This window comes from Nematocida displodere, assembly GCF_001642395.1.
Source record: "Nematocida displodere strain JUm2807 chromosome Unknown 2, whole genome shotgun sequence".
NCBI lineage: Eukaryota > Fungi > Microsporidia > Nematocida > Nematocida displodere.
The window spans coordinates 160,025-176,276 of record NW_027138156.1 but is presented as its reverse complement, the minus strand read 5'-3'; the positions used below and the strand labels follow the sequence as shown (position 1 = coordinate 176,276).

The following is a 16,252-nucleotide window of genomic DNA, read 5'->3' as shown; positions in this document are numbered from 1 at the left end:
AGTTCGGGATGGGCAAGGGGCAGCTTACAGCGACCGGTTTGAAGGGACGGCAACTGCCAAAAGCCTTTCTTCTAAGTGGGGCTCTTTAACTGCCAGGTGGGCAAGTGCTCTGACAACTTTTTCTGAAGTTCTCCAGTAGAGTGGGGTGTTGGTGAAAACGTTGCAGAGACGCATGGTTACGGGCGTACCTGAAAACTGGTATGGGTTGGTTGTTTCAAGAAGAATACCGATTTTTTTGTGGTACTGCATTGTTTTTTCGATGTTGGTAAGGTTATCAAGGTAGAAAAGCTCTGAAGGCTTTGCGCTCAGTTTTTCGGGGCGATGGGCTGACTCTTCAAGCACAAGTGCTCGTTTGAGGATGCCTTTGAAGCCTTCTCCAATAACTATTTCCTTAACGGGCTTGGTGGGGTGTTTTACACGGATGGATGTTTCTCCAATGGTTAGAAGCACTTCGTTGGGAGCGGTGGTTACGGAGAGAGATAGTTTCCACCCACCAAGGGTATACTCTTCAAAGCTTTCATCAATATCTTTGGTTATTTCAGTATCTTTGACAATAACCGTTATTTTCCCTTTTCCATTAATCAAATATACTTCAGATGAAGAATTTTCACCCGATATCTTAATCAGTGATTGTCTCCCTGAAAATTCTTTCTGGATCATAGATAAGTAGATACTTGCAGCGGGCATCTCAGTGGTAATGGTCAGATATGAAGTAGAACCAAACACAATGCCTTTGTCGTATTTTGAGATGGTATCTAGCCGGTCCAGCAGTGCGAGTACGAGCGTTGGATCAGCTTTTCTCTGGATTAGTCGTCCAAGATCTCGCTCGTGTGAAACAAGCGTGTCTATTTCGCCCACCGGAAGGTTAATGTACTTGAGCAAGCTCCCGAACTGGAGCTTCTTTTTTAAAAGGATGGCCCAGTAGGAGGCTTCTTTGAACTCTTCCTTCTTCTCTAACTCCGCAAGGAAGTGTGCTAGGACTGGTAAATTCTTCTTGGTTTTTCTTATTTTGTTTTTGACATACCTAATAAGGAAAGTGTCTAAAAAGCCATGGAAAAGGTATTCCTCTGTCTCCGGGTGTTTTTTTACTCCGCGGAGAATGATGCTTTCAATCTGGGGAATCTCTCTGAACTGGTTGAGTATTTCAAGGTCTTTGGCAATGGTGGGGGCTGACATCTTGAAACAAATGCCTTTTTTTTCAATTTCGTTCCAAATAACTCTTTTTATCACTATGGACAGATTAGGAAAATAAATAGTTACTAGCAAAGCTTTTTCCAGGGTAGTTTTTTCAATGGGCAGTGTCTTAAAAATCTTCTCAATCAGCATCTGTAGCCGGTGCGGACTCTTCTCCCTTTTTTCTACCACTTTGATCACCTCTCCAAAGACTTTGTCCTCTTTGCATAGAATGGATAGGTACTCCCCACAGCACAGACCCATAAGCATCTCGGTGGGTATGTAGTCGAGATACTCCCGGCAAATAATCAGCGCTTCGATGTAATCGCGGTCAATAACCACCGCCTTGGCAAAGAAGTGTCTTGAGAGGGCTGTGGTTTTCGTATCAATAATGATCAGCTTGGCGATTGCTTCTGCTCCCTCCTGGTTCACTTCCTGAAGACTGTCCAGGATTGCCTCCGTGTGAGATACTTCAGCCTCGTGGTAGGTTATGCTAAGAATGTCTGCAAGCCTCTTGGTGGTAACTTCCTGGTGTTCGTAGGCGGCCACCATTGCCTCCTTTGCCTGGTTTATCAGCTCGTGGGAGTTGCTGGCCTTTGCCACGGCCAGGAATTGCGAAATGTCCGTTATTTTCCCCATTTCCGAGATAAAGAACCTAGACATGTCAAGAGTTGGTAGATACACCACGGTGCCATCAATGTCTTCTTTAGATACTTCAAGCCACCTGCTCAGTACTTCTGCGCAAACACTGTCTCCATATCCCAGCACATACGCCACCAAAAACAGCAAAGGTGCTGGTATTTGTCTATCCTGCCCAGGCGTGAAGTACCTAAGCAGCACACTAACTGTAGGGTGGTGCACCCCCAGCGCGTTGGCTAGGGCGAAAGCACAGAGGTTGATTCGGGTATTGCTGATTGATCCCCCCATTATCAGGTACTCTTGCGCCAAAAAAACCAGGTCACTGGCTGGGGGAAAGTCTTGGTGGACTGATGTGTGTTCTACCAGAGGCGCCCACCCCTGTTCCTGGAGCAGGGATGCTTTGAGAAGGGCTGTGATCCATCTATCTTTGAACTGGACCATAAAAAGACCTATCTCAAAAATTTGCAACAGAATAGCTTCATTTTCCTCTGCAATGCGCTCACTGTTCATAATCTGGTGGGCTATCTTGCAAAGAAGAATAATGACCCGCTCCACCTCTGTTTGGGCACCTTGGTCTTTCATCGTTGAAAATAACGTTTCAAGCTCTACTTCTACCTTGCTAGTCGTACTTTCTCCTCTTATCGATGAAACTCTCTCAATCCACCCCTCTATCCCGGTTGGTAGCTGGTCCTCCCCCAGGTCCTCCCTGTTTTCTTCAGGTTCGGGGACAGGTGCGGGTATAGGCTCGGTTTCGGGCTTAATTGAGTCTTCCAGGTTAATTACTTCGGGGACAATGAAGGTTCGGCTCAGCATCCCGGGCTTAGCGCTCTTGTATTTGTACCTGTTGTAAGACAGTGTTACACCCCCAGCCAATGAGCGCTCTCATTTTCTTATCCCAATAAGAAGCGGTGCTTTTTGCTCGGGTTGTCCGGATTTTTCAGGCTTTCCGGCCTTTTCAGGGCTTAGCACCCCGCCAACCCGAACATAGGTCTTAAACAGCCCAATCCCAAAGTGTTTGCAAAAAAGAGGCAGTAGCTGGTACACTCCCGGCTCATAGTCTCCCAGCGGAAGAATGAGTGTTTTTAGTGGCCTTCCTCCTTTTTCATACTCTTCCATCAATGCATTGTACTCTGTGATGCAGTTCTTCTTCCCTCCTATTTCCCTCATCACATCCTCTCTTTCTTTCAGCTCTTCTACCTCGCTGAGAAGGTCTATTACTCTTCTTGCTCGTGTATTTTTCATTTTTTATGGAGAACAGAAGACCCATAAAGCTACACAGGGCAGAAGAACTCCTCAAAGCGCCAAACCACGTAGAGCCATTGCATCTTCTGGAAGAAACGTCTGACGAGAGCAGAGCTCTTCTTTCAGAAAACGAGGAAACTCTTGTATCACCCCCCCAAGCTTCACATAAAAAGTATCTTTTTGGGGCAGTTTCAGGGCTGGTGGTGCTCTATGGCGTGTACTTACAGTACCTGTACAGCCAGTGCACAAAAGAAGTGTTCCGGATAGACGAAGCAAACAAAGCGCTCTCAGCCGGTCTAAACGAGATAAAGACGCTTTTACACCAGAAAAGCAGAAAAACAGATGTCGCTGATCACTTAGAAGGCGCCCGAATCATCCATGAGCTTACCACCCCGCCGTACCTGAAAAAAGGATGGAATGGAGAAGTTGTTACTGGGAGCAGTGCAGATTTAGCCATCAACACCGTTTGCACCATTGGACACTGCTACTCGTTCAACGGCTCGGTGGGAAAGATAGCGATCGCCTTTTCCGACCAAAAAAGAATCAGCAGCATAGCTATTCTACACCCACTGTTTGGGAACAAGAAGTCAGCTATCAAAAGCTTCACTCTTGACGCCATCTTTAACAACCAGGAGACCAGAGTGGGAGAGTTTGAGTACGAGCTACCAGGGGATCCGTACCAGAAGTACACCTTTCCCCCCACAACCTGTACCGGACTAATTCTTCGGGTTAAGAGCAACCACGGCCATAAGGAGTACACCTGCATATACAAGATATACGCTTTTGAAGAGTGGTAAATAAAGAACCAGTGTTTATTCTACTCCAAAGACACCCGCCTCGGGGCTAGTTTCGGGTGTATCCATTGGAGGTGGACATCGATGAGAAGAAAAACAGTAGCTGGAACGGCAGCTACAAAGACCCCGATGGTCGATAGGTTATGGCTGAGTAGAATATCCTTGAATGTAAAAAATGACACCAGTGACGTCATCACAGCAATATTTCTATATTGGGCATCTAAGCTTACCATTAGCAACAACGCTCCAGTTATGGCCTTGGTGTATATCTTGTTCGTGGAAATGAGGTGGATAACCAGGGCGTACTGGAGGATGAACAGGAGAGAAGAGGCTGAGAGTCTTATGTGGTAGCTCAGCATGTCAAGCTCCCCGGAAAGAAGCCGTTTGTATGCGCGCCATGGAAGGGCTCTTAGGGCGTGGATGATGTTGACAAGAAGAAGCAGGAGCAAAAACGCGTTGATCCAGATAAGCACACTGGTTGTTGCCACAGAAAGAGGAAATAAAGCAACCCGCTTCAAGTAAACCACCGATAGTATCTCAAAAACAACAACAAAAAGAGAGTATCTCAGCTCAGTAGTTCGGCCGTGAAGGTACCCCTTGCAGTGAAGAAAGAAAGCACACAGCTTGGCCAGGCTCAGAGCACAGAGAACGTCAACCGAGCCCAAACACTCTTTTGCAGCTACAAAAACGTAGAGAAGAGAAAAAAGAAACCCAGCTAGCAGCAAGAGCTCATTTTTAGCTAAAAAGTTCATATCTGTTTTGTAAATAAAAGAGAAAAAAACATCCTGACCGGGACTCGAACCCGGAATCTCCTGATTAGAAGTCAGGCGCGTTAACCAGTTACGCCATCAGGACCTACATTTGCTAATGCTATACCAAAATTACCAAGTCCATAAATGGCTAAATAGCACTTTCTGTTCGGGCTGTGGCCAAATAGCCAATAGTCCTCTAATATTTTGCGTATGGAAAAGGAGTGCAAGGAGTACGCTGAAACAGGAAGATGCAAACGAGAAGAGAAATGCAAATACCTGCACACCAGATGCATTGCCATCGAACCAGTCGTGTGCTGTCTGTGCACCGCAAATCCTCCCGAGTGCACTACCCCGTGCAGCCACCAATTTTGCTACTCCTGTGCCTCCAGTTTTATGCAGCAGTCCACTAAGTGTCTTATCTGTGATGAAGAAACAGATGGGGTGTGCCTGTGGACGTGAACTAGGTAATGCCTGGCCGGGCGGGAGGACAGCTTTGAACCTTTCTGTTTCTGACTATCTCCATAAACCGTTCAATGGCGATGCCAGTGACGATTCTAAGAAGAAGAATAACATAGAGGGAGGGAGAGAGGAAGATATCGTATCCCCCATCCATGCCTATTGAAACAGAAAAGAAGAGGCACGACATAGTAACTGACACCAGCGAAAAGGCTACAAACGAGTCTGAAATGAAGATAAAGTGGAGAAGTGTTGAAACAAAGATGCAGAGGCTGAACACCCTGGAAATAAACCCGTGTCCGGCAGTTCTTCCCAAAGCGTCAATGACGTCAATGGAGCCAAAGGAAAGGTAGACAATAAAAAAAGAGCTGAGGCCATAAAGCGCCCCGGAGAGAACAGCTTCTTCCATGGTTCTAACCACGCTCTGCTCCCTAAACAGGCCTAGTTCCACCGATAGTGGCGAGGTGATAATGCCGTTGTAAAACAGAAGAAACAAAGAAGAGGAGGCAATTGACCCCGAAGAACCGACCTGGAGCCCGTAAAAACACTGGCACATGGCAACCGAGATGCTTTTGAAGACGTAGAAGAAGTAGACGCCCTTTAACCTCTCGAGGCAGATTCTTCCGTGGTAATCGACAAGCTTAGAGAGCGAGGAGAAAGTGGGGACAATTATATCGGATACAAAAGCCGCTTTTCTTCCCTCTTTTCCAATGACGCATATGCCAACGTCTGCCTCCTCGATCATGCCAACGTCGTTCTCTCCGTCGCCAATGGTGAGGACTATGTTTCCCTGCTTTCTTAGGAGGTGGGTGATCTGCTGCTTCTCCTGGGGCGATGTTCGATAGACAATTACTCCTGTTTCTTTCCCCAGACTGATGGTGTTGGTGTCTACCTCCCCTTCAAGCAACCGAACCACTTCTGTGCCCGAATGGATTTTTGATAGCGGGGAAAGAATGGAAGTGGACGCGCCGCATGAAATGGCGCTTTCTTTCCTGTCCCCAGTAAGCATCCAGACAGATATGCCCCGGGCCTTGATGGTTTCAATGGTTTTTCCGGCATTGGGCTGCAAAACGTCCTCAATATACGCCGTTCCGATATACTCCTGGCCAGGCTCCAAGTACAGGAGTGAAAAGCCGGGGGAGGGGGCGTACGAGGACAGAGAAGTTGGCTGGTTTTTGAGCAAATCAGAAACTGTAACTTTTTGAAAAAATGGTACGGGTTGTGGTTCTTCTTTTCTGGGCACATTCAAAACTTCGTCCACAGACACTTCACGCATCGCCACAGTAAGGGCCCGATACTTCCCATCCACACTGAGCGCCCCCTGGCTATCAACCACTTCCTCAGAGCCCTTGGTAAACAGAAAGAAAAACCCGCCAATTTGCACCAGCACAGACATTCGAGACAGAGCCGGGGAGAACGGAAGAACCTCAAGAACGGTTATTGCAAGGGTTTCCTCGCCTATTTCCAGATAGAGCGTGTTGTTCTGGCGGTGGGAGAGGAAAATCCCCTTTTCCTTGAAAAGCGTTAGAATGGAGACCTCCTCCTGTGACACCCCCCGATACACCCCATCAAAAACATCAACCGAGTGGCAGGAGACCAACGCAAGAACGTTCATCAGTGCGTAGTCGTATGAGAGCATCTTCTTGAGAGAGGCGCCGTCAAAGAAAAGGGGGGCGATTTGGTTTTTGAAGTGCAGGCCTTTAAAGATCATCTGATTTTGGGTTAGCGTTCCTGTTTTATCGGTTAGAACGTGTGTGAGCAGCCCAATATCTTCAACCACCCCCTGCATGTTGCTCTCACACGGCGTGTCATTGTATCTCATCTCTCTGTCGTTGCGGATGTAGACCGAGTAGGCTATTCTCAGGCCATCAAGGGTCACAAAGAGAGAAAGAGGAACCAGGCTGCTGAAAATAATAATGTTGGCAGCAAAGTTCCTTACTGCCACTCGAGAGAGGGACTCGTGCGCCAGGGAGGAGATCCAGGCACTCCGGGTGATGAACAGGCACGAGGCAAAGGAAGAGAGCAACAGGATGGAAAGATAGAGAAAAATGATGCTAACGGTTTTTCTTGCTAGAACCTTCATAAAAATAGAGTTTTTGATCCGGTGGGTGTCTTGCGTGTTTTTTCCGCCAAGTGAAAGCCCTAATGACGTGTATTTTCCATATATGGAAGAACCCTTATAAATAAGGTTTTCTTTGGAAAAAGGAATGGAGGAGTCAATGGTAAAACAGGTTCCCTGCTCTGCCTCGCGGTTGATAGACACCTTTTCAAGGCCTTCAAGCGTGGCAAAGTCTTCACCGCCCAAAGCTTTAGAGGCGCCAACCATAAAAAGGGTCCTCCGTACTTTTAGCGCACTCTCTCCGTCAATAGAGCTCGTTTCTATGTAAATAAGCGGCTCAGCACCTTTTTCCGTGTATGCACCCAGCAACAAAACATCAACCGGAAGCACCTCCCCCTCGGCAAAAACCAAAATGTCCCCGTTGTTAATGTCTTCTCTTCGGGTTTCGGTTATCTTTCCCTTTCTTATCACGGGAAGTAGCTGGGTGTTCATTCTCTGGTCGGCCCGGTACCTCTTTATCTCCCCCAGACTTGTTTTTATAATGTTAACGGACACAACCATTAATACGCAGGTAATGTAGGATATGTTGCTAAATGGCGTAAGTGAGGGAATAGAGACAATGCAGCAAAGAAAAAGAAAGAAAAGGTTGTAAGATTTCATAAACTCTTTACAAAGCCTTGCTGGAAGAAAAGAGAGGAGCGTGTGCTGGGTGGTCTTGACCGCGTTGGTTCGTTTCTTGAAGGTTCTCGGTGGCAAAATCTCTTCCATCATATTAATTTGCAAAACAAAAAACAAAATGACCCGGGAGAGATTCGAACTCCCAACCATTCGATCTGGAGTCGAAAGCGCTACCCTTGCGCCACCGAGCCAACACCAACACCACCCTAGGACTCTTATTTGGGCTAGTTAGTATGCCCAGCTACGATATCCAGCTACAATAGCCCCAGACACAATCCCCAGCTATGATAGCCCGATAGCCCGATAGCCCAAAAAATGGCAGCAGAGTCCTTGTCTTTGGCCGTCTGATTCTACTGCAGACATACAAATACCAATTGTTTCTTTTTTATATGGATCATCTTTATTTAGCAATAGACCAATTAGTAGACGCGTTTCCTTACGGCTTTCTATACGATGGCAACCTTGAGTGTCTTGAGGAGCTCAGACACTCTGTGGGCGCGTTATCTGGAAAGAAGCTGTAGTTTAGGCTCGGTTATGCAGTTATGCTTGTTGGGGTAAAGATTTGTCTATGGGTGGTGTAGCAGGCTAGTCGGGGGAATCCAAAATCTGCTACGGTGAACTTGTTGTTCCCTGTCTCCTGTATCGTGTTATCATCAAGAATTATCCATTGTTTGCCAACTTTTGATCCAAACATGTAGTGCCCTGAGCTGTATCCATTTGAATTCACTGACCCCCAAAAGATGATGGCTGCTGTGAGCCTCATTTCGTGTCCATTAAAGAGAATCCTGTCCCATTCACAGGGCGAGGATTCATGTTTGACCTGGCCTGGAATGCTAAGGTTGACTAGTGCCTGCTGGACCATGAAGTGCTGCTTATTAGTTGGCTTTTGGGTTGGATAAACTTGTTTGTAGATTTGGTTGTTTAGGTCGATGTGAGCTTTGGTGGCCTCTGTTTGCTTGTCCAAGATATTCTGTTTGTCAGGGTTGGTGCTGACTATTTCCAAATAGGCTAACCAACAGGCAATGGTTTTCTTTGCATTAAAAAGATAGGTGCAATCCCGGTTGTAGATGTCGATTATGTACTCCTTAACATCTATGTTGTCATTAACGGTATAGATGGTGACCATATCAGTTGTGTCATCGCTCCTTGACAGGGTAAAGCTGTCGCTGGAAAGCTTTTGGGGGCCTGGAAAGGATTTGGCAACTGTTTCTTTCACAAGTTGGTTAAGGGTTGTGCTCGGGGTAGAAACCACCAGCATGGGAAGCGTGCGCCCAAACATTTCCCTATTAGTCAAGGACAGAGGGGTCCCTGCCTGCAGAGAAACAAAGTAGACCTTGAGGCCGGCTGAATGGTCTGTTGTAAGGATGTAGAAGATGGTTCTGTTCTCATCAGTGTGGAGCCCGTCAATAGAAGGTTCTATGACCGACGTCATGGCTTCGTTTGTGTTGTGTGGGAAGATCTGGGTGCTGGGAACGCTTAGAATCCTTGCCAGCAGCTGGATCACCTCTCTAATGGTTGGGGCTATATCGGTGGAAGGCAGGCATATTTGGTAGTGCTCAAGCCCCCCTTCAAACATAACGTAGGCGTGGTTATGCTCTGGAGCGTCTTGTTCGACCAAGTATTGGTCAATGGTTGGCTGGGATGGCTCAGCGTTGTTAAAGGCGTACGTGTTCTCCCCCAGGAGCTTGAAGCCTAGGTGCTGGTTGATTTCTAGTCCGGAATCTTTCAGGAAGGAGTGGGAGCTGAATGTTAATGTTAGGTCAGGTAGCATCTTTTCAAAAAGTAGACAAAATTGATTAGTGATAACTGAAAAAACGTCGGATATATCTGCCTGACTATTAGGCAAAACCCACGGGGTAATCACTGAGAGAGAGAGAACCACTGTGCTCATGAGCTCGGATAAGTTCTGGTGGTGTGTGAGGTTCCTGCCCTGGAGCAACATGTTATATAACATCAAAAAGTCAAGCGCCCGGCAGTATTTCTGTCTTTCTTCCGGGCTAAGAGACTCAGCATCGGGTGCCCCATATAGTTCTGAACTACCAGCCTCCTTGGCTTCGGTTTTTTTGGTGTTTTCGGCGGGTTCGGTGTTTTCGTTGTTTTTAGAGAGTTCGGAGGTGTCGGAAATCGTGTCCATGAAGATCGGAGACAAATCAGCAATTCCCGTTTCCAACTCAAGTGCGTTGCTATACCTGTGCTTGAGGATTGGGAGTAGCTCGGCAACCGAAAGAATGTCATTGGTCAGCTCTTCTATGTTTAAAAACACGTTCAATGTACTGTTGAGGTAGCAAGTGTTACCAACATTGGGAAGTGGCCTAATACAAGAAGAAGGCTTCCTATTCTGGTAAAAATCAGCTCCATGTCTTGGCCTTGTGGAGTTCTGTGCTCTTTTTTTAAAAGACAATGATTGGTTGGTATAACTAGAAGATGCTCTGGCTCGTGAAGAAATACTCCGAAGAGTCTCTCTTCTCCCATTCTCTAGGCTTGGGTCTGTTAAAGAAACAGGAGTTGCCTCGATATGCATTACCCCCATGCTAATCAGGCCAAGGTGTAATCCCGTTAGAACGACAATGGCCGTGCTAAAGAGTTTTAGAAACATTAAAAATTTTAATATCTGTGGTAATAAGTAGTAACTTTAGCTAACCCAAGCTAACCCGAACAAGTGCAGGGGTCTTTAACAAAAAAGCAACGATAGGCAGATCAACTGCCCCGAGCTTCCCCAACCTTCCAATAGGCTAGCTCATTAAACGAACCAGCCAATCATCCTTCCACCAGCTTAATCAGGCCTATAAATAATCCAACGGAGTAATCACTAATGTCAGAAACAGATGCTACAGTAAAAGAGATGGTAAAGCCAACAAACGAATCCGATGGCACACCTTTCAACTACGACAGTGCCCTGTTCAAAGCACTGTCCATCCTAGGAATGTTTGTTGGTAGCTTGGTTGTAGCAACTCTTTTACAGATGTATGCTTCCAAGCTTATTAACAGTGAGATCTTTATTACGTACAACGGCATCACACAAATGGCAATGATAGTACCCTACCTGCTTATTTCAATAGTGAATGCTCTAACCACCAAATACGCCAACCCTATCAAACACGTCCTTACTGGAATGGCCGTTTTCACAATAGTCATGCTTTCATGTTCCATTCCTCTCAACACAAACGTGTTCACCTATGAGTCAGTGATCCAGGGAAACTTTTTCAACTGGCTGCTTCTCCTGTTTGTTGGTGCTGGATACATTCTGGAGCCAAACACTGAGGGCGTAAAGGCAGCAGAAACCAAGCAAACTGCAACTTTCAGAAGTAGGTGGGCTATCCTCATGGCGGGAACTACGGCCACTGCCATGTGTGTTGTTGTTTGTGTCAATGCCGGATATGGACTTGACAGTTTAAATTTCAGCCTCAATTTGGTGCAGGCCAAGTTCGCAATGATTCTGGCACTTACCTACACCGTTAGTAGCTTCTTTGAAGGACTTTCTACCACCAACACTGCCCAGAAAAGGGACATTATCAAAAACATCAGTCTTTTCTTCATCATTGCCATAAGTACAACTGCTGTGATCGCGGTAAACAGTCCAGAAATTTCTGGCCTGGTCAGTCCTTTGGTTTCGGTGGGTTTCTCTCTTATTTCAGCGTGTGGGTGCTTTGCAGCAGTGGCTAAGTTCTTGACACTTGATAGCCACAACGCTAACCAAAACACGTGGATTGAGCTAAGGGACTACAACAAAAACAAGGTTAGTCGGTATGTGGCCACAGGGCTTGTTGTTATGGGGGTAGGGTTGGTTGTTGGAGTTACATACGTTGCCTGGGCTACAGGATCCTTTGAAATCGTTAAAAGCTTATTTACAACCACCACAAGTAGCATTGAATCTATCTGCAACCAAGCTATAGATAAAGCAGCGAGCCTAAACATATACAGGAAATCAACAACGGATGTGGTTCTCCAGCGAACATCTAAAATAGTGGTTTCCTTTATGGGACTGCTGTCTAAGATTAAGGGCATGATTGCTGGATTCTTTAAAGCGGCGCCAGCAGCTATTATCTCTTCTACTGGTGGGGGAGGTCTTTCCGCTTGATGGACGGGTGCCTAACTAGAACTCTGTTTATTGGTGCTATATTCAGGTGCTGTCTATGACTCTGAATCACTCAGTTGGTCTGGGAGATACTTTCGCATGTCCCAGGCGTCTTCAGAGGGGTCGTGGTAGTACATGTCTATTTTTTCGTGGAAAGCATAGGCGTTGTGCTGGTAGAAGGCAATCGCTTTCGTGTTTGAGACTCTAACGAATAAATCGATAAACTTAGAATGGTGGATGTACGCGTTCAGGTCAAATAGGCGCAGCAGACCCGTTCCCACCGCACAGTGCCGGACGAGCGGGGAGACACTCAGTGCTGTGATGTGGGTGTACTTTTCAGGGGTGTTTTTGTAAAGACCGCTGTTTCCAAAAATGTAGCCAACCACGGAGCCATCGCAGCTAACAGAAAAAGAGTTGTTCCGTTTTTCAGACATGTAGCTAAAGTAAAACTCTAGCGAGAACGACATTGTTTTGTCGTCTAGATTCACCAGGTTAACGTCTAGCAGTGACAGAGGAGAAAGTGTCTCGTATACAAACATCTTCAGAAAAAACAAAAAAATATTCCGCTTCAGGGAATCGAACCCCGGCCGTCGCCGTGAGAGGGCGAAATCCTAGCCACTGGACCAAAGCGGATACATTTTGGTTAGCTGTGTGTTTCCCCTATGGTTGTGTTCGGGTTAGTTCGGGTTAGTTTGGGCCAGTTTGGGTCTTGGCCGTTGTGGGGCTGTGGCCCGCTTCAGTCGAGGGCTTCGGGGGTGGAGTACTTTTGAGCCGTTTTTTTGAGGGAGGCATTGCTGCGCTGGGCAAGTATGCCAAGTATTTCTTGGGCTGTGTCTTTGGTTCGGTTGTACTTGTGGAGTTTAAGAATGGCTTCTGTTTCTTGCTCTTTGCACTCCTCTTCGTTAGTTGTGTATCTTTGGTAGATGTACTCTGTTTGTGCCCTGAGAAGAATCAGGTAGGTGGCATTGTACGTGTGGATCAGAGAGTATCCTTTTTCACTGCGTTCTATCAGCCCTAGCAAAGAAAACAGCCTCTCTCCATAGACCTCAGCGATGTACGGACTACTCCACTGCTCCATTAAGTACTTCATTAAAAAAATACGGAGGATTGTGATATAAAGGTTTTTGGGTTAGTTCAGATTGGCGGCAGGGGTGGGGGCAGAGCAGGAGTGGCTTGGGTAGTTTTGGGCAGTTTTGGGGAAGCGAATGGACTGTCCCAGAGAGGCAGAAGAATGGTTGGTGGTTTTTTAATTATTTTTTTACTGTCCTTGTAAATGGCACAGAGAGTAGTTAGAGCAGGGTACAACCCATACGTCACCCCAAGCAACATCATGAAGTTCGTTAAAAGAACGGACGGAAAGCTAACGTTTGTGAAACAAAAGAAGGCAGGAAGTCACCAGAAGTGCGGAGACTGCAAATCAAAGATTGAAGGACTTCTTCCCCTTAGACCAGCAGACTTTGCCAGACAGACCAGGTCCCAGAGAACCATTAACAGAGTGCACGGTGGAACCATCTGCGCCAAGTGTGTGGAGGGAAGAATCCTTAAGTCATTCCTTATGGAGGAGCAGAAACATGTTAAGGAAATAGCCCAATAAACAGTCAATTTCTTTAAAAGTAGCAGAATCTGCCACAGTGATGCGTAGGCTTGTCTTTTTAGGAGCAGGTGTTTACTGTGTTAGGCTGTTTAGTGACAGCATTACGGTACGCCTTGGTGGAATAGAGCCGGGCAATTTGTCGCAGCACCCACCAGTGGTTCATTCTATAAGGGGAGGGTACCTGAGAAGAACCGAGAATGAATTAGAGGTGAGGCTAGAGGCTGGCCAAAAGACCGAGAAAACCGGAAAAACCGAGACAGACCCAAAAAGTGGTTCTAGTGATACAGTGCCATTTAAAGTCCTGCCCCCACATAAACCCAGCCCAATACTCAGCCCCAACCCTAGCCCAGGCACAACCTCTGCCCCCACTCCTACCTCTGCCCCAAGCACACCGAAGCCTTTGACCGAGACAAAAAACTGTACGGTAGTTAAAACCATGCAGCCACTAACCCAGGCCCAGAAAGAAGGTCTTTTGAAGGAACTGGGACAATCTGATCCTGGCGCATACATTGAGTATGAGTATACAAAAGCGCTCAATGGGGTTAGTGTGTGTGGGGGGAGTCCTGCAAAAGTGTCTGGGGTACTGGAAAAAATGGGCGGAATAACGGTTGAGGCCGTTGAAGAAAACAAGGAGTACACGCTGGCATACAGACAAACAGGACTTCCCAACAATTTCTACACCACAATTAACAACAGCAAACAGCTCTTCCACCTGCCACTGCTAGACTCGTTTTTTAACAGGCACGTTCGTAATAGCTACTTGCTAAAAGACTCGGCACTTTTCAGGTGGTACAGAAACAGGTACCTCCCCCTCACTAGCACAAAAACGGGGCAGGGCGTTGACATTTACATCTTAGATGGGAACATAGGAAGTGTCCATAAAGAGGCGCGGGGAAGGGTGGAAGTGCTCAACCTTCAGAAGAGGGTGGAGGCGTATGCTGAAAGACACGCCACCTCAATGATTACTGCTGCCATTGGGACCAACACTGGGCTGGGAAAAGAAGCTCGGGCTATTTTGGTGCCGGTGTTCAGCACACAAAAGTCGTATCTTTCAGATATTATGTACGGGTTAGAGAAAGTTTTGGAAAGAGCGCGCGGAGGACGGTCGGTTGTTCTTCTTCCTTTTGCCGGCGCCTCCTCTCACATACTCGATGGAGCAATGAAAACCTTCCACGAGAGAAACATCCACGTGGTGGCAGCTTCAGGTAACGACGGGGGGTCGTCCTGTGCGTACAGCCCAGGAAGATCGAAGTATGTTTTAACCGTTGGCAGCCTTTCAAACTCGTTCATGCCTGAGAAGTGGTCAAACAGCGGATCGTGCACTGACGTCTATGCCCTAGGCAATGCCACGGTTGGGGACGTTGGGACATACAACTCCCTCTCAGACACGTACTCAACCCACGAAGGCACCAGTATCTCAGCTGCATACACAGCTGGATACGTGGCCCAGCTCATTCAAGGCTCGCCGTACACCATCCAGCTGATCAGACACACCTTTACTTCGGCAGAAACTCTCTACTATGTACCTATTCCAAGCACGCCTTCGAGCCAGCCACTCATAAACAGCAAATTCAAAGCCAACTCTTGGCTTTGCGACGTTATGATTTGTTTAATCGTTATCTACATCGCATTAGCAATAATTGTTCTTATCTGCAAAAAGAGAAACGGGAAGGCTATAGTTTATAAGAAGCGAGGAGGGAGGAAATAAATAACTAATACTGCAGGCCACCACGGGTCCTACCACCCAGCCCCGGGTCTAGCCCTAACTGGTAGGCTGGATTTCTGAACCTTATTTGATTGCTTGGTATATAAGCAACGCAAAAACTGAAAAACGAAGATGCCGCCTTTAAGGTTCAACGCTTAAATCAGCTCGGTAATCGTCGCAACAATGGCTGGATTGATAAACGCTGAGGATGTTCGCTCAATATCTTCCAGCTGCTTGGTCATTTCTTCATCCAGCGTGTGCGTTCCTTTCTTAACAATAACTCTGACCACGTACCGGCTGCTAATTATTTTGGTCACTTTATAGAGAATGCTGAGCCCAATAAGCCCCACCATGGAGCAGTGCGGGATTGTTGGAACCACCTTGATCTCCACAAACACCGGCACCTCCTGGCCTGCGCGTTTTACCTCCTCCTCGGTCTGGTGGTGCTCCCTGGCCCACTGTTTCCCCCCCAAGCCCGAGACGCCTGCAGCCTGGCTAGCTGAAGGGTCTTCCACGTGGGAGTAGATGCAAATGTCTTCTAAGCAGACAACGTTAAGCTGCTCAAGCGTGTAGTCGTGCTCGGGGTCTTTTATATTCCGAATTAGCTGGAAAATACTTTCTCTTCCCACACAAAGCTCCCCGTCGTCCCAATGAAGCTCAAAGACTTGTCTCTGCTCAGTGCTAACCACTGGAGAAAAATTCATCAACAAAAGAGAACGTTTGCGCTCAGATATAGTACGGTCGCTTGATTTATTTAGTAGTTAAGTGCTTCTCCCTTTGCCTTCTTTTGGGCTCCTATCTCCACGTGCTTAGCTCTCTTAAAGACCTTGCACTGCTTGCCTTTGCATTTCGTGCATTCCATCTTCAAAACGACTTTTTTGGTGGTTTTTGCCTTACGTCTTAGAATGGGCTTGGTCTGTCCACCGAAACCACTTTGCTTCAATCTATATCTTCTAGCTCCTTGTGCCAGAGGTCTTTCCTTGCTCTTCTTGTAAAGAGACACCTTGTGCACTACATGGGAGTTGCATACTTTGCAGTGGGTCTTTCTTACTTTGGGATAGTTGACCATTACAGGGCTAAAAAAT

General features: G+C 46.9%; 14 protein-coding genes across 14 annotated transcripts; 5 read left to right on the top strand and 9 right to left on the bottom strand.

The window, feature by feature from the left end:
* Window positions 1-24: 24 nt before the first annotated feature.
* NEDG_00655 (uncharacterized protein) lies at window positions 25-2,625 on the bottom strand (the record flags this gene model as incomplete). The annotated part of the gene is made up of 1 exon (XM_067688073.1): window positions 25-2,625. The coding sequence occupies one exon, from the start codon at window positions 2,623-2,625 to the stop codon at window positions 25-27; it is 2,601 nt and encodes an 866-aa protein (XP_067544170.1).
* A 69-nt stretch (window positions 2,626-2,694) lies between these two features.
* NEDG_00654 (uncharacterized protein) lies at window positions 2,695-3,054 on the bottom strand (the record flags this gene model as incomplete). The annotated part of the gene is made up of 1 exon (XM_067688072.1): window positions 2,695-3,054. One exon carries the CDS (start codon window positions 3,052-3,054, stop codon window positions 2,695-2,697), a length of 360 nt encoding a protein of 119 aa, XP_067544169.1.
* A 5-nt stretch (window positions 3,055-3,059) lies between these two features.
* On the top strand, window positions 3,060-3,851 carry NEDG_00653 (uncharacterized protein; the record flags this gene model as incomplete). The annotated part of the gene is made up of 1 exon (XM_067688071.1): window positions 3,060-3,851. The coding sequence occupies one exon, from the start codon at window positions 3,060-3,062 to the stop codon at window positions 3,849-3,851; it is 792 nt and encodes a 263-aa protein (XP_067544168.1).
* Window positions 3,852-3,871: 20 nt separating this feature from the next.
* On the bottom strand, window positions 3,872-4,600 carry NEDG_00652 (uncharacterized protein; the record flags this gene model as incomplete). The annotated part of the gene is made up of 1 exon (XM_067688070.1): window positions 3,872-4,600. The coding sequence occupies one exon, from the start codon at window positions 4,598-4,600 to the stop codon at window positions 3,872-3,874; it is 729 nt and encodes a 242-aa protein (XP_067544167.1).
* Window positions 4,601-4,810: 210 nt separating this feature from the next.
* NEDG_00651 (uncharacterized protein) lies at window positions 4,811-5,059 on the top strand (the record flags this gene model as incomplete). The annotated part of the gene is made up of 1 exon (XM_067688069.1): window positions 4,811-5,059. One exon carries the CDS (start codon window positions 4,811-4,813, stop codon window positions 5,057-5,059), a length of 249 nt encoding a protein of 82 aa, XP_067544166.1.
* Window position 5,060: 1 nt separating this feature from the next.
* On the bottom strand, window positions 5,061-7,886 carry NEDG_00650 (phospholipid-transporting ATPase; the record flags this gene model as incomplete). The annotated part of the gene is made up of 1 exon (XM_067688068.1): window positions 5,061-7,886. One exon carries the CDS (start codon window positions 7,884-7,886, stop codon window positions 5,061-5,063), a length of 2,826 nt encoding a protein of 941 aa, XP_067544165.1.
* Window positions 7,887-8,325: 439 nt separating this feature from the next.
* On the bottom strand, window positions 8,326-10,389 carry NEDG_00649 (uncharacterized protein; the record flags this gene model as incomplete). Its single annotated transcript, XM_067688067.1, has 1 exon — window positions 8,326-10,389. The coding sequence occupies one exon, from the start codon at window positions 10,387-10,389 to the stop codon at window positions 8,326-8,328; it is 2,064 nt and encodes a 687-aa protein (XP_067544164.1).
* A 216-nt stretch (window positions 10,390-10,605) lies between these two features.
* Window positions 10,606-11,871, top strand: NEDG_00648 (uncharacterized protein; the record flags this gene model as incomplete). Its single annotated transcript, XM_067688066.1, has 1 exon — window positions 10,606-11,871. The coding sequence occupies one exon, from the start codon at window positions 10,606-10,608 to the stop codon at window positions 11,869-11,871; it is 1,266 nt and encodes a 421-aa protein (XP_067544163.1).
* A 53-nt stretch (window positions 11,872-11,924) lies between these two features.
* Window positions 11,925-12,407, bottom strand: NEDG_00647 (N-terminal acetyltransferase B complex catalytic subunit; the record flags this gene model as incomplete). Its single annotated transcript, XM_067688065.1, has 1 exon — window positions 11,925-12,407. One exon carries the CDS (start codon window positions 12,405-12,407, stop codon window positions 11,925-11,927), a length of 483 nt encoding a protein of 160 aa, XP_067544162.1.
* A 197-nt stretch (window positions 12,408-12,604) lies between these two features.
* On the bottom strand, window positions 12,605-12,958 carry NEDG_00646 (uncharacterized protein; the record flags this gene model as incomplete). Its single annotated transcript, XM_067688064.1, has 1 exon — window positions 12,605-12,958. The coding sequence occupies one exon, from the start codon at window positions 12,956-12,958 to the stop codon at window positions 12,605-12,607; it is 354 nt and encodes a 117-aa protein (XP_067544161.1).
* Window positions 12,959-13,141: 183 nt separating this feature from the next.
* On the top strand, window positions 13,142-13,462 carry NEDG_00645 (large subunit ribosomal protein L34e; the record flags this gene model as incomplete). Its single annotated transcript, XM_067688063.1, has 1 exon — window positions 13,142-13,462. One exon carries the CDS (start codon window positions 13,142-13,144, stop codon window positions 13,460-13,462), a length of 321 nt encoding a protein of 106 aa, XP_067544160.1.
* A 40-nt stretch (window positions 13,463-13,502) lies between these two features.
* Window positions 13,503-15,170, top strand: NEDG_00644 (uncharacterized protein; the record flags this gene model as incomplete). Its single annotated transcript, XM_067688062.1, has 1 exon — window positions 13,503-15,170. The coding sequence occupies one exon, from the start codon at window positions 13,503-13,505 to the stop codon at window positions 15,168-15,170; it is 1,668 nt and encodes a 555-aa protein (XP_067544159.1).
* A 152-nt stretch (window positions 15,171-15,322) lies between these two features.
* On the bottom strand, window positions 15,323-15,871 carry NEDG_00643 (uncharacterized protein; the record flags this gene model as incomplete). Its single annotated transcript, XM_067688061.1, has 1 exon — window positions 15,323-15,871. One exon carries the CDS (start codon window positions 15,869-15,871, stop codon window positions 15,323-15,325), a length of 549 nt encoding a protein of 182 aa, XP_067544158.1.
* Window positions 15,872-15,921: 50 nt separating this feature from the next.
* On the bottom strand, window positions 15,922-16,236 carry NEDG_00642 (60S ribosomal protein eL42; the record flags this gene model as incomplete). The annotated part of the gene is made up of 1 exon (XM_067688060.1): window positions 15,922-16,236. The coding sequence occupies one exon, from the start codon at window positions 16,234-16,236 to the stop codon at window positions 15,922-15,924; it is 315 nt and encodes a 104-aa protein (XP_067544157.1).
* Window positions 16,237-16,252: the final 16 nt, after the last annotated feature.